General features: G+C 33.9%; 1 protein-coding gene across 1 annotated transcript; it reads left to right on the plus strand.

Moving 5' to 3' along the window:
* Positions 1-13,091: 13,091 nt before the first annotated feature.
* LOC147412247 (putative flavin-containing monooxygenase 1) lies at positions 13,092-16,670 on the plus strand. Its single transcript, XM_086458161.1, has 5 exons — positions 13,092-13,575; positions 14,222-14,462; positions 14,860-15,038; positions 15,414-15,763; positions 16,104-16,670. Exons 1-5 carry the CDS (start codon positions 13,117-13,119, stop codon positions 16,450-16,452), a joined length of 1,578 nt encoding a protein of 525 aa, XP_086314287.1. The 5' UTR covers positions 13,092-13,116; the 3' UTR covers positions 16,453-16,670.
* Positions 16,671-16,677: the final 7 nt, after the last annotated feature.

Here is a 16,677-nt window from a genome sequence, read left to right on the forward strand (position 1 = left end):
CTTTTGCAAAAAAAATACCTCTTTTACTAATAAATTTATACATGTATCCACAATGGTCCATAGTTGTTATATTTTCACTCGCCATACATTCATTGCTCTATTGCATTATTTATACTATTTATATAGTTTGACTATACCATTATTGTTGTTATACTACTCATCACCTCCAATTAGTTATGACAAAATAATTATTGATCAATATAATTATTAGCAATTAAATAATCAATATGTGTTTTAATAATCGAAACTTCTTCTATTTTGAAGGATTCAAACAAATTCTATAATTACAGTATTATTTTAATTTTTTTCTTAATCATTATAATATATATTGTCTCTAATTGTAATACTTAGCACTAATTCGTTATAAATTTATTTTTGAGGATACACATGACTAATTGATTTTTAAGAAATTAAAAATACTTAATGTGATATATGGTGAGATTCTTTTATGTGAGCGATTTCAACATTTTGAGTTGCTTTGAAAGTGCCAAGTGAGGTATGAGAGCTGCAGCAGCACCTTAACAGAAAGATGGGTCACGAATAGGGGCAAAGTCAAGATTTTGCCCATGTGGGACAACCACAAGTAGAAAATTAGACATGTAATTATATTTAAAGGTCCACACTTAGGGTATTAGATAATTAGACATGTAATTATATTTACTTTAGACTAGTAAACTCATTACCACGAACTTGGAGCACAAATTGATGACTTGTCACCTTCAAACAGTTATAACGCTGTCATTAAGCGTCGTTAAATCCTGATATTGGTACCAATATACTCCCCCCCACCTTCAAACAACTTAATAACGCTGTCATTAAGCGTCGTTAAATCCTGATATTGGTACCAATTTAATACCCCCCCCCCCCCCCCCCCCCCCAACATTCCCTCCTAATGTCCCCAATCCTACACATCCCAAAATTTACTAAATGGATTATCAAGCTCACACCCCAAAATTTGAGACTATTTAGTAAGAAATCCTTTTGCCAGGGTCTTTTAAATAATTTTTCCTTTCCCCCTTCTTTTCACCCTCAATTTTGTTGTCTTTAGCCTGATACCCCTTTCTAGAAATACCTCTTCGATTTTATATAGCGTTCTGTTGTAGTGACCTCAACATCGTACCTCATATCGCATTTTCTTGACCTATAAGTGTATGAACCATAGATGCTTTTCACTCGTATCTCGATGAAATCCTCTATGGTTCTTAAACATTTTCACATCAGGAAAGTGCGATAAGAGGTACAATCTTGTGGTCACTTCATCATTATTCTTTTATATATTACATTTCCTATTCTCCTATTTTCTAAGAATACTCCTTCAAATTTATTGTCTTCTCTTTTTTCTCCTTTTTTTCAACAACACCTTTCAACTTTACAACCTTTTCTCTTCTACCATCTTAATGGCACGGGTAAACTCTAATCTTATAACAAAATATGTGGAGTGTTAATATATGACTGTATACAACCAATAACTAATAGAATGCAACTTGAAAGGAAAATGAGCTATATATGGTAGAATTTAACATAAGAGGGCACATTTTGATTGGAGTTTAAAACATCTAGCATTCATAACCATACCATTTTCTACGTGACATGCAGCTTGATATATTTAAAATCAAATAAAAACGTGCCATATAGACACCTTATATCGTTATAGGGATGGGATACTATTCTAGATCACAACTTTTATAATAATATCTTATTCAAATTAGAAAGAGTTGTGCTGGGATGACACAAAGGAGGACACAAGGGTGGCACAATGACGTGATGGGGAGCACATAACCATAGATGCTTTTTCGCAAGATACGAGTAAAAAGCATCTATGGTTATGTGCGCGCCACCATGTCATTTGTGTACCCATGTGTCCCGGTTTTATGTCAGTCCAACATTAGTGTTAGAAAAATCTGATTCAATGAAATTACAATGATAATTGTTAAAGAAATAAGAGAGTTAAATAGGTTTAATAGATTTAAAGTGGGAGAAAGTAATTCCATGAAATTAAAATAATATTTATAGCCAAAGCCAATAAGAAATGAGAGACTTAATTAAGTCTAAAGGATTAAAAGTGGAAACAATTTAACATGAAAGAGAGGATCAAGTCATTACCCTGGCTAACAGCTCAAAGTGCACGAGTAGGATCAGAAACATGACCTACTTTTAGAATATATATATATATATATATATATATAAATGGTATTTTTTGAACTAAAAATAAATATTTTTATTTAAAACATTTAAAATTAAATTTATTAAAATGCTTAATCTTCAGAGATGTACCGAGACTTGGCATGATCTTAATGTCTTAGGATTGTTTCCAAATGGACTTTCGTGTATAAAAAACCATATTTTTTTGACACTTAATATGAGTAATCAAATCAGAAAAAGGGTCTCCTATAATTTGGTTTGTTAGGATCTAACCTTTAACCTTGTTGTGGCTCAGATATGGATCCACCACACATCCAATCCAAAGGAACCCATATTATTTTGTATAAGTAGTGGTCTCCATTTAAAACCAGACCCATATATATTCCTTGTAAAATGGATCCTGAGTCAGATCTGGTGTGATCTAATTCAGTATGAGTCACATATAATTACAATAGTATGTCTAATGAGATCTGTAACAAAAGATTTTTTAGGATTTGATTCGGCCCACTCCAATTCACTGGGCTTGTATCGGAAGTTATTCCATAAAATAACTCTTTCTAGCCTAGGTTATGTAGTTTGGACTGGCGGTTATTACTTTAGAGAACTTACATTGCTACACCAACCAAATTCTACTTATAATATACAAATTGATAAATACATCATATGTAAAATAAAATACGTAGGATTAAGGATAGGTTCACCCTCCTCAATATGTATTCCAAACGCATCTCATCTCATTTAAAAAAAAAAAAAAAAGAATTTGGAGTCGATAGTTTTCTATCTAAAGTTGTTTGTTTTTATTAATTAGATTATCACATCGTGAATCCAAGATCCCTCAAACTCTGATTCCAGATAGATTTGGGTGGCAAATTTCCAATCATTCGAAGATCAGCTGCTACTAGTGAAGGGGGGAGTTATGTGATTTAACTGCATGCAGCAACAGTGATGAAAACTAATCAAGATTGCTGTTTCATGATTTAATGTGCTTGGGTCATGGAAATGGAAAACAGGGAGTTACCAAATTTCCCCACCAATATTACTTATTACAATTCAGTCCTACAAATACCATGCTTTCTATATCATTCATTTCGATTTTGCGTTTGAGTGTGGACCAGGCCAAATAAAAACTTACCTGTATCCAGGCCCGACCCAACTCGGAGTTCAAGTATTGGGCTTACTTGTGGGCCAGGCCGAACTTTGCTTTTTGTTTTTTCACATGGATCAAGTTCCGTTCACTTTTGGAAAAATGATTCTCATAAAACCATTGATCTCAACCCTGTAAATGTGCAATCCAACAATTGAGATTTGTCCTTGAGATATGTCTGCTTAATATGTGTATTGTTGTGATGCTGATGTTTGGATTATGCATTTAAATGATCGAGATCATGAGCTTCTCTATGACTCATTTTCCAAGAGTCACTAAAATCCAACCCTATATATAGAGGATAAATGATTTTGGATTTCAATAACATCCTTAGTTGTTTTATCTTTTTAGTGAAAAGGATTATGACATTTTAATATTTTGGATATTAATCATCTTAACCATTATATAATGAGAGAAGGAGTGGTACAACATCAAAATTTGGGATTTAAAAAATGACTCCACCTTACCATTTAAATTTAATATAATCAAAGTCATTTTGATCAAAAGTTTAGAAAGTTGCATTCCCATGTCCCCAAAATCATGGTGTCGAATTTTAAAATTACAAAAATATCATTTTTTTTTTACTGTGTAAACTTTAAAACCACCATTTAATTAATGTTTTAAATTAGAAATAAATTATATATATATATATATATATATATATGTATGTGTGTGTGTGTGTGTGTGTGTGTGAGAGAGAGAGTTTGCGCATACTACCTTTTAGTATATAATAAAACATACCCATAGAGTCCATTTTTTCGGGGGAAAAACTTTCAACCAGCTAGCGTAAATATCCCATTCAATCATAGTGACAAAGCTGGACTTCGAGAACAATTCGGTAATAGAAAACTTTGAAAAAAGTGGAACAAAGATTGGTAAAGTCAAGAATACATGAGATAAATTTGAAAATATTTTTTAAATTATAAAAAGTGTAAAAAAATATTTATTTCATATACTAAATGATAACATGACATTTAAAAATACTAAAAAAATAACTTGTAATTTTTTCAAAATTTGTTGATTAAATCACAATTAATCATGATTTTTTTGAAAAATAAAAGCCTTTTTCAAAAGCTTTGTGATTTTTAAAAAATTATGACTTAATCGAAAATATTTAAAATTGTGATTTAATCATGACTTTTTAAAAGTATTGCAGATTTTTGTCACTATGCATGCAACAACAATTTTTGTGGGATCCACTTTATTGTATTTCCTCTTCACCCCATCTAACTTTACTATATTTTCTCTTTTATTCATTTAATTTATTTGTATTGTTTTTCATCTTTTGTCCTTTAACCTATTTTTCTTTTAATAATAACCTCCACTTTAATGTTATTTTTTTGGCTTTTACCTCTTTAATCCAAAAGAGGATGTCTGTGCCGTAGGCATAAGTGAACTCTAGTCTATATAATAAAAAATAACTGCAGGGCTCACTTTATGGGGAACAAATCTCCATCTAGCCAGGGTAATGGTCCCATCCAATAATAATTTTGTGAGACCCATTTTATTACGTTTCATCTTTTACCATTTAACTCATTTAAAAAAAAATAATACTTTCACCTTTATTTTTATTTTTTTCACTTTACACCTTTAATCTCAAAGTGGATACTATATTTCTTCTTAAGCCACTTTGTGTTTTTTTTTAGTATTTTACCCTTTAATCTCAATTTTTTTTAATAATACATCATAATTTTCTTTTTTTCACTTTTACCCTCTTAAGGTCAAAGAGGATGCCCATGCCGTAGGTGTAGACTCCCCAATTTGAACAGGCCCATACTCGAAAGGGCCCAGAAATATCGATTTTCCAAATAAATGGGCCAACGGGCCTTAAGGGCCCAAGTCATTGAAAAGTGACATTTTGACCAAATCGAGGCCTCTAAGACCTTCCAATGGTCTAGGGGACCCACCAAATGGGTTTGAACTACCCTACACCTTTCCAACCTTCACCATTCCACTCTTGTACCCAGAAATATCCAATTTTTAATAAAATTCTCCAACGGGCCTAAAAGATCCGATTTGTCAACACGTGGCATTTTTTATCAAACCAATAATTATAAAAATCTTTAAAAAAATTAACAAATAAAAAAATGTGAGACTTGGGACGCCTAGCCCTTCTTTACTACCACCGCTTCGCCTTCGAATTCGCAAATACCCTAAACCCACCTAAGACCCATAAGCCATGAACTCTTTCCTAAATTAATTTCTCACCTTACTCCTAATCTAAACTCAATCTCACATCACCTAAAATCTAAAACCAACCTATACCCTCAAAACCCATTTCAAAATAACCCCCAACCAATTCCTAAAATCCAAAACCATTTCATAACCCAAGCCTAAAATACTCCAAAGCCCACAAACCCTTACCCATATCCAATTCATATCTAATCCACAACCCTAACCCATAAATCACAACTCACATAAACCAATTACTCTTTTATCATCAAAGGGTGACACATGTCATCACCCCCTTTCACCTCCCTCATCAAACCACCCACCCCATCACCTTTCTCTAAAAAAATTAACTACCCACATCACATTTTCTCTAAAAAATCACATCAACCCACACCCTCCCCTAATCTACCCTCATTACTCCTTATAAACCTCAATTCTCTCAAATCAAACACCATTAATTCATACCCCTCTAACCTACCCTTATAATTTCCTAACCCCTATTTTCTCAAATCAAACACCTCCCCCTAACCTGTCATCATCATACCTCTCCCTAATGTACCATCATCATTTCTTATAAACTCATCTCTACAACCTAAACTTATACCCATCCTCTCAAATCAAACACTCAATCTCTCCCATCAATTAAATCTAAACCCCTAACCTCCACACATCTTGTCACATATCACCATTTCCCTCATTTTCCCAACCACCCTCTCACACTCTCCATATCTTAAATCAAACACCACTCAATCAATCAACCACCTTTTTAAACATCCATCATCTCACCTCACCAAACACTCCACCCAAATGATTTGGGTAAGATCCAAACCATTTGGATCAAAGCACAACCCATTTACTTACATTACATAATTACCCCTCTTCCAACTCCTAATTTCATACCCCCACCTTTAAAACATGTGTCATTCTCTACTCTCTCCCACTTTATCCCATTATATCCCTCAAATAACCCCTCAACATCTATAAATACCCCCCTCTTCTTCCCAAAAATGATTTCAACTCTCACTACAAAAAATCTCTTACCAAGTCTCATAAAAAAATCACTCAACTCTCTACTCTCAACTCTACTCATCACTTCACTATTTTCTCACACTAATCTTAAAAGAGTTATATTCTCATAACTCATTAAGGATTCAACTCAAGAAGGCATAGAAGAAGAAGAAGGAAGGAAAGAAAAATAAAAAAAAAAACTTTGAAGCTTCAAGGTGGGTGCAACAAAATACCCCCCCTCTCTCTCTCTATCATCTTCTCCTCCCTCTTCTATTATCCTCTCCTCTCTTTAATTTTTATTTTAGATAGCCCTTAAGATGTAATGTTTCCCCTCCCTTATCTCCGGCAGATCGAACTTCGGTTTGATCGAAAGTATAAGGGTTGTAACCACCTTAAAAAAAAAAAAATTCGATTCAACCCATCAATTCGTTTTGAGGCAATCGATTTTTGGGTCTTTTTCAACTCATGAGAATGGATTCATAGCCATCGCCAACATTTTTAAAAGTGTGTTATTCCTAAGACTAAGGATCTATAAAGATCATCTCCTTCAATGAGATGATCTTATAATCAAGTCGAAAACAAATCCTTACTAAGGGTACAAGATATCGACACGTGGCACTTCACCTTTATTTTTGCATTTTTAATTTAAAATGACCGAGTTGAGTTGAGGTTACGACCACGTGGTGGGGAGAGAAGGGTGCCTAACACCTTCCATTTTCTCCAACCGAGCCACTTACCTCGAATCTCAAGGTTTGATTAGTTCATATCTATCGTGAGTCACTACGTGCCAAAAATGTGCATCGGGTGACCATTCACACCCACTTACAAAATGAATGGTGGTGACTCCAAACCTTGGTAGATGTGACCATCGTAATCGCGAAACCACGTATCTACAGCAGGTACTACGGCACGTGCGAACTCTAGTCATTAATAATATGGGTATTTTGATATTTGACTTTTAATGCAATAAATACTTATGTAATAAATGATATGAACACTTACCCAAATAACCTATACATCAATGAAGATTTACCGAGCAGACTTTGATAATAATATTTTTGTTACAAAAACTACCTTAAAGATCTAACAATTTCATGGGAGTCTTATTTTATCAAGTTTCTCACCCAACAAATCTTAGAGAGGGATTCACATCATTTTAAAATATTAAATTTTAATAATACATTTTTGAATTAAATATATATTATATTATCTCTCTCCTCAATACCTGTTCTCTCACAAAAGCATCATTCAAACTTTAAAAGAAAAAACCTGAGTTTTATTATAAATGTTGGCATGTAGACCAATGATGATTTTGGAAGAGAAAATCAATCTTGAGAGGAGAGAGGCCATAATGATTTGAGTTAAAATGAGGTCAGCACTAAAATCAACTTGGTTAAAATGATTTGAGTTTAAGACTTTTATCTTCCTAGATGTTAAAAAAAAAAAAAATGGAAATCTAGATAGTTGAAACACAGCCAACATTGTGGGTTTTATATACATGATTACAGTTGGATTTTGTGTTCTACTGGTCAGGAATTTTTGTTTTTTCCTGAGGGTCCTGATCCCCACATATTAGTTATTATATTAAGGGCAACTCCCTTGTTAAACAACTTTTTGAATTTACACCTCCAATATTCTTTTAAATTTTATGAAAAAATTCAGATAAAAAAGTAAATAATTCAAAATAACATTTTTGGAGGTTTGATATATCCATGATTTAGAAATGACCGATCTACTAAACTTAAAGTTAATTCAAAAGTAAAAATATAATCTTTTTTTGAATTTTTATTTTTAATTTGTAAAGTTCATAGAATTTTGTCCCCTACACCCCTGTGATATGGGATCATGTTTTTGTATACCCCAAGGTGAGTCCAAATACATTTAATAAGATTTGAAATCTTACTAGGTTAATAGGGCTAGTCTTACTCAAAAATGAATTATGCCAGATATCGTCCATCTGAGAGTTTTGACAGCTACTTGTCACTCCCTCTCGTTAAGTCGTTGTTATCTGCATCAACAAACTAATATTAAATGCAGTGAATCTAGTTACACTTTACATGGCCCCCTCGTGACAAATAAAGTTTTAATGTCACTTCGCTCTCAAAGTGCCGTCTCAGACCTAACTCTGGCATCTTTTATTACAAAAACTCTTATTTTATGAAGTTTATTATCCTCCAATCATTTAAAAACATGATCCGTAGAATCAATTTTTTTTTTCTTTGTATATTTAACTACCGTATTTTAATTTTAAATTTGTAAGTTTCGGTAATCATTCATTTTCAATACCTTCAATTAAGTTTAAAAAAAAAAGAACTTTCTTTTTTCTTTTGAATCTAAATTTTTCCATAAAATCTAAATGATTGTGGTGTTTCATGCCACTTTGACTATCTATGTAGGGTTAATGATATTTAATAATATTTAAAATCTTATTAAGTAGTCATGCCAATCTGATTCATAAAGTAAGATTGATTCATTGATAAATTTGATAAAGTAAAAGAGTTTTTGTAATAAAATTGGAACACATAGGCCTCTTGGTAAATCTCTCGTCTGTTGAGTATGTCACCCTCTAAACATTTGGCATGCTAAAACACTAAAAATCAGTTTGATTGGCAAACCAATTAGAAGTTATGGTACAAAGTCTTTAACTCATGCTTGAATTGTAAATATCCACAAGCGAATCAAATTAAAGAACCTCATTAAAATAATTAAGAAAAGAATTATCTCTGCATATCCCCATGATCCAAATTTGATCTAGAGCAGCAAATCACATATCATGAACCCATATTTGAACTGAGTGGAGTAGGTCACATTGATACATTCATCAAGAGGTTGGACTAATTAAAATCCTCCACTCAACATTTTTGCCAAGCGATGTCGAACATTTGTTGCAATTGGGACCACAAATTAGTTTCCTAAACTAAATTCCACTGAAGTAGACCAAATATACAAGTAATCCCTTAATTTTCCACTATTAAGACAGATCAACTGTGACTCTTAAGCAAATTCTATCTATATGACATGGATGTACGTAGTCATTTAGCCCCTAGTTAAGAAAAAGGGGGAATAATCAAGAAAAAATCACAAAAAACTTAGATATATACATAAAATAATTTTTTATAGAGTTTTTTGAATTACTTCTCAAAAATACTAGGTATACATTTAGATTAGCTCCAATACGAGCATCCTTCAATAGGATTTGAAGTGCTTCATGAGTAGTTTGCATAGTAGTTTCCAACTTCCCGTGTGAGTTGCCTCAGTGGTGCTCTAAGCTCCAAGCTCTTACATGATGCTATCCTTACTTATACCCAACTTTCTTTTTGTTATTCCTCCACTCTCTACCCAGGTATAGTAGGGCATTCTGATCTCTCTCTATTTATATATATCTATATATATTTTCAGGATGATTCCTAAATATCAATCTAGATACACAACACTTTTGGAGTTGATTTTCAATACATATCCACCTTCTCAGGTTCCTTGTAATAATATACTTCAACTTTAGCTCTTTCTATGAACAAAAGCTCAAAATTAATCCAAATAAGCCTTAACATTCCCACCATTTTGTCCTTAAAAAAAGTTTTGAGTCTTTTGAGTCTATCCCATTGAAAAAAGTCAATGTCATGCACATAGTGTAGTTAGTAGTTTATTTTACTCATAATCCTCTCTATGTGGCATATTTTTAGAGGTCCCATTGGCCTATGCTCTTTTTTAAAGATCAAATTTTAACAAAATTTTGATTCCGACTCACTGATCATTTTAATTCTTAAAACATGAAGAACGAGATCAATAGATTTTCAAAGTGGACGATCTTGTTGATATAAAGTAACGAGATCATTGATATTGATTTGAAATGACAATCTCACCAGTAAGCTAGTTTTTTAGTGAGATCATCACCATAGAAACTAGCAAGGTTGAATAATCAAGAAAAAATCACAAAAAAAACTTAAGATATATACATAAAATAATTTTTTATAGAGTTTTTTGAATTACTTCTCAAAAATACTAGGTATACATTTAGATTAGCTCCAATACGAGCATCCTTCAATTAGGATTTGGAAGTGCTTCATGAGTAGTTTGCATAGTAGTTTCCAACTTCCCGTGTGAGTTGCCTCAGTGGTGCTCTAAGCTCCAAGCTCTTACATGATGCTATTCCTTACTTATACCCAACTTTCTTTTTGTTATTCCTCCACTCTCTACCCAGGTATAGTAGGGCATTCTGATCTCTCTCTATTTATATATATATATATTTCAGGATGATTCCTAAATATCAATCTAGATACACAACACTTTTTGGAGTTGATTTTCAAATACATATCCACTTCTCAGGTTCCTTGTAATAATATACTTCAACTTTAGCTCTTTCTATGAACAAAAGCTCAAAGTTAATCCAAATACGCCTTAACATTCCCACCATTTTGTCCTTAAAAAAAGTTTTGAGTCTTTTGAGTCTATCCCATTGAAAAAGTCAATGTCATGCGCATAGTGTAGTTAGTAGTTATTTTACTCATAATCCTCTCTATGTGGCATATTTTTAGAGGTCCATTGGCCTATGCTCTTTTTTAAAGATCAAATTTTAACAAAATTTTGATTCCGACTCACTGATCATTTTAATTCTTAAAACATGAAGAACGAGATCATAGATTTTTCAAAGTGACGATCTTGTTGATATAAAGTAACGAGATCATTGATATTGATTTGAAAATGACAATCTCACCAGTAAGCTAGTTTTTAGTGAGATCATCACCATAGAAACTAGCAAGGTTGTCACTTTGAAAAAAAAATATCAGTGTTCTCGCTACTTTCTATCAACAAGATCAACACTTTGAAAAATCTGCGATCTCGCTCCACATGTTTTCAAAATAAAATTGAACAGTGTGCCATACATCATACTCAGTTGAAGAAATGGTGGGTATCACAACTCTTGATTGTTCATGACTGGACTCTTTCAAAATAAAAGTCAAAACTCTAAGGAGGCAACTCAAATTATTTTAAACAGAGGGAGGCATGTCAAACATGTTTCATACGCAGCCGGGTAAGCCAAAAATCTTATACCAGGAAGTTACATACAAATTATAGTCGAGAAACATATATTCTCTATCATCAAAGAAAGGTGGTTTCCTGTAACCAACTTGTAAGTAGAAAAAGTCCCGGTAAGAAAGGCCACCGTGTCTTAGTCAAGAGGGAGAGAGATATTTCTACAACGTGCACTCTTTACTTTCCAATATATTGCTTGATTTTTGAGATGTTTCCCAATTTCTTTGAAGCTTCTCGGTGTCTTCATGGATGCTCCCCTAATTCTTAATTTGTCTTCTTATTACTGAGAGAGATTCATGCATGTGTTGTGTATCTTCCAAACCATGCAGAATGGTTTTTCTTGGTGTGTGTATATAAATGGAAATAAATTTTTTAAAATTTATGTATTTTATATATCCTCATTGTAATAAAATTTATTCATTTTATTTCTATAATTGGACTTTTGATGCTCATTCTTGTAAATAATAATGGCCTTTTTAATTAGAAAAAATAATAATAATGACGGGGACACACATGCAAAAACAATTGTAGAGTCCACCATGTATACTTTTAAAACATACTCATCGAATTAAACTAGGTCGAGTTGACTTGACTAGAATTTGAGGTGACTCGTTCCAAGGTTCCATGGGACCAATTTGCTGAATCTGCAGCGTGAATAATCATTAAGTCACCTCGTCTGAATTGAAACTACACCCGAGTTGGATTAGAAAATTTAGGAACATTCTCCATCAATCTCAGTAAGGCCACCAAATTAAGACTATTTTCCTGGAAGAAGGTATGAAACTGGCTAGTATGATTTAGAAACATCCGGCTCAAAGACATGTTTTTAAAATGACTACTGATTTTGTAACTCAATTTGACAATGTGGCTCAAAAACTCACCGACGTGTCATGTGCAAAGAAGTGTAGATTCTTTTGCTCGGGATACACAACTGCAAATGACAGGTCAATTGTGTATCCTGAGGGAATGAATTTATGATTCTTTGCCCATGCTACGTCGGTGAGTTTTTGAGTTACCCGGTCAAGTTGAGTTATAACATCAGCACTCTTTTAAAATTAGTTTAGATCTTATGCACCCAGGGTAGAAGATTGAAACCCTCCTTCCACACCTCAGCACATGCCATCTAAGCCAAAATCTGAGGAAAATTTAAAAATGAGATATTTTAGGCATCAATCCCTAAGATTGTGGCATATGTTGAGGTGTTGGAGGAGGTTTTCAATCCTTCACCCTAGTGCATATGATCCGGACTCTTTTAAAATGATTCATGATTTTCTTACTCCCCTTCACAAACTCTCCCCATGTGGTTATGGAGAGAACCATAGATTTTTCCCCTTGGGATACAAAATTGCACTTATTGATGTGTAGTTGTGTATCTCGAGGAAAAATCAGTTCTATGCACAATTACATGGGAAGAGTTTGTCAGAGGGGGAGTCCATTTATCATTATTTTTTTAAAAATATTTGAACAATTCCACCACCACCCATGTCTCTAATCGAAAGTTTCAAATCGAGGTCACGTGCTTGTCACGTGACCCATATGACTATAAATAGGCATACAATGCGTACAGTTTTAATTATCACCTTGAAAGCAATATTGGTTATATTTCTTAGCAAAACATGGCTAATAATAACCAAAAGGTTTCAAAAATAGGCATCATTGGAGCTGGTATTAGTGGTATTGCTGCTGCAAAACAACTTTCAGGCTATCAACCTGTGGTTTTTGAGGCCACAGACTCCATCGGTGGTGTCTGGAGGCATTGTTCCTATAATTCGACAAAACTCCAGACCCCTCGATGTGCTTATGAGTTCTCGGACTACCCATGGCCCGAAAGAGATAATTCAAGTTTTCCTTCTCATACTGAGATTTTAGATTACTTGCATGCTTATGCCACCCACTTTGATGTGTTAAAGTACGTTAAGTTTAATTCAAAGGTGGTAGAGGTCAACTTTACTCGTCATGACCAGGAAACCACTACTAAATTTAGTAGGAAACTGGGAGAGTATGGTACTCTGTTGACGGGAAAACCAGTTTGGGAGGTTGCTGTGCAGAACAACAACCAACCTGACACTCTTCAGGTCTGTGTGTGTGTGTGTGTGTGTGTGTGTGTGTGCGTGCGTGCAGAATAACCCCTAACTAAGCCACTTGTCTATTCCTTGGGCATCCATAGCAGATTCTTTCTAGGCAGAAGCCAGAAGAGCTCCTCTGGTGGACATCTATGTATATTATCTGGATCTTGTGGAATATTCAATATATACGAGTCGTGCTGGGGTAACACAGGATTTACTGTGATTCTCACAATTCTGACGTGGACATGCATACATAACCGTAGATGGTTTTTACTCGTATTGCGTGGAAACAAATCTATGGTTATGTGCACATCCCACGTCAGACTTGTGAGAATCGCAGTAAATTCTTTTTGTTATTTCAGCATTTTCCTCCTAACTATACAAAAAGTCGTTTGGGACACACACACACACACTTCTTGGGGTGATATATATATATATATATAGATCTGGATTTTATTCATATATGTTATCCCTACAACTACAATTATTATTTTGAGTAACTTATCTTTCAAAGTATTACTTACGTGCAATCAATCACCTCTTCGTGGTTTGGGTGCCACCACCTTGCTATAAATTAACTTGCAGGAGATGATCACCTTTTTTTTAATATTAAATATTTATGATTATCATATGTTGACATTTTTTGCTATTTTAGTGGTACGCTTTTGAATATCTGGTGGTGTGTATCGGGAGGTATGGTGACATACCAAAATGGCCAGTATTTCCACACAATGAAGGGCCAGAAATTTTCCAAGGAAAGGTTTTGCATTCTCTGGATTACGCCAAGCTCGACAAAGAAGCTACTCATCAACTGCTAAGAGGAAAGAAGGTTGCAGTAATTGGTTACAGGAAATCAGCCATCGATTTAGCTGTTGAATGTGCAGAGGCTAATCAAGGTATTTTTTGTAATTAATATATAATACCTATCTATCCACTAAAATCTCAAAATTAAACTTAATCTATTTTGCATCAAAATTCATTTTATTACAGTGCATTATATTCAATAACTTTGTCAAAAGTTATGGTACAAGATTTATCAAAGATTATAATATTTAAAAAAAAAAGGTATAGGATCTTCCTTCATAGTTTTGATTTACACTTTTTTTTTTCTTTCATTACATAAGCCAACTTTCAATTCTTGTTCATCATTATTAAGTCCTAATAATCATAAAATTAAGTAACAAGATTGGTTTAACCAAACCAAATCTTTGGGATATGGCAAAGTGATGATGATGATGAGCATATGTATATGTTTGTGATATTGACTTAAGTTGATGGGATTGTTTATTAAAGGAGCTGATGGGCAACCGTGCACAATGGTGATTAGGTCCTTACATTGGACTGTCCCCTCTTACTGGATTTGGGGGTTGCCCTTTTTCTTGTTCTATGCAACTAGGTCCTCACAGTTTCTCCATGAAAGACCTAATCAAAGCTTGTTAAGGGCAATTCTTTGTCAACTATTTTCTCCCCTGGTAAGCCCCATCCCCACCATATCTCAGTTTCATTAGCATAAAAGTTGAAGAAAGAATGTTAGGTGTTCTACCTAGTTAAATAAACATTTTGGTCAAATTATATATGCAATCAAATACAATTTTCCTTGAGATACAATTTTAATGGTGGAGATTTCATGTTTTTCTATTGCCACACAAACTTTTGTGAATGCCACCCAAATTCATGTGTAAATCACCAAAGAATTAGCATACATCTGGGGGTTGCCGTTAGAAAAAGTTGGTGTGGCAATATAAAATCTCGAAAACAAAAACAAAAAAAATGTAGCACCATCTCTTCTTCATCAGATTCAGCTTTGAGAGAGATGACATTTTGATGGGTTGTCATGGTTTTAACAGAGAAGAATGATTTCGAAGTTTATAGAGTCTTATTTGGTGTGGAAGCTTCCATTGAGGAGGTATGGATTGAAACCAGATCATCCATTCGAGGAGGACTACGCATCATGTCAGATGGCTATCTTGCCAGATAAATTCTTTACGGAGGCAGAACAGGGAAGGATCATATTTAAGAGGGCATCGAAATGGTGGTTCAGGAGTGATGGAATCACATTCGAAGATGGCACTAAGTTGGAGGCTGATGTTGTAATTCTTGCAACTGGTTTTGATGGCAAGAAAAAGCTTAAGGTTTTATTACCTGAGCCCTTCCGTAGTTTGATTGAGGACTCTTCTGGTGTCATGCCATTATACAGGTATGCAATGACTCTTTAGTCTTTTATTAAATAAGGTTTAGACATTTGGTTCAAGGTATTGGGATGTCATTGTTATCAAATCAGTTTTGGATCCGAATTGGCAACACTTCCAAGGTGGATTCCACAGTGCCAAAATTCTTTGAAAAAACTAATTTTTTGGACCTAAGTTTAAATTGAGCCATGATTTTGTTACATGGATCGTAGTAGCTATTTATTTCAACATGGTTCATTGCGCCAAAGCATCAATAATATATATCCATCTGATTGGCCATTAATAGACCCACATCTTTCATAGGTTAATTATTATAGTCTAAATTTGGAAATTTTCAATGAATGGCAGGGGCACCATTCATCCTTTGATTCCGCACATGGCATTTGTGGGGTTCATTGAAAGCGTCTCGAATCTGCACACTGCAGAACTACGATGCAAATGGCTGGCACGACTCCTTGATAATCAATTTAATCTCCCAACTGTGGAAAAAATGCTTGAGCAAACAACCAAAGAGATGGAGATCATGAAGAGGACCACCAGATTTTACAAAAGGCAGTGCATTTCTACTTTTAGTATCAACCACAGTGATGAGATATGTGAAGAGATGGGATGGAGATCTTGGAGGAAGAACAACTGGCTATCTGAGGCCTTCACCCCTTACAATAACCAAGATTATAAATATGATGAAGAAAAATAAGGATATATCTTGGTCACTCGTAGACCACTTTAAATAAACAAGTTGGATTATCTGCTCATAGTAGAAAACTAATGCAAGTGTTACAAATCAAAGTGTGGATCATAGAGGCCCAAAGTAGAAGAATAAAAATGATTGTGTTGTGTACTATGCCATGGCCAGATAAAAAAGACTTCATTACTTAGTTATTATAAGTGATAAAATAAACTAGTTTCTTACTATGTTTGT

Source organism: Akebia trifoliata, chromosome 1, assembly GCF_017979445.1.
Source record: "Akebia trifoliata isolate Shusen 1 chromosome 1, ASM1797944v1, whole genome shotgun sequence".
In the NCBI taxonomy this organism is placed as follows: Eukaryota; Viridiplantae; Streptophyta; class Magnoliopsida; order Ranunculales; family Lardizabalaceae; genus Akebia; species Akebia trifoliata.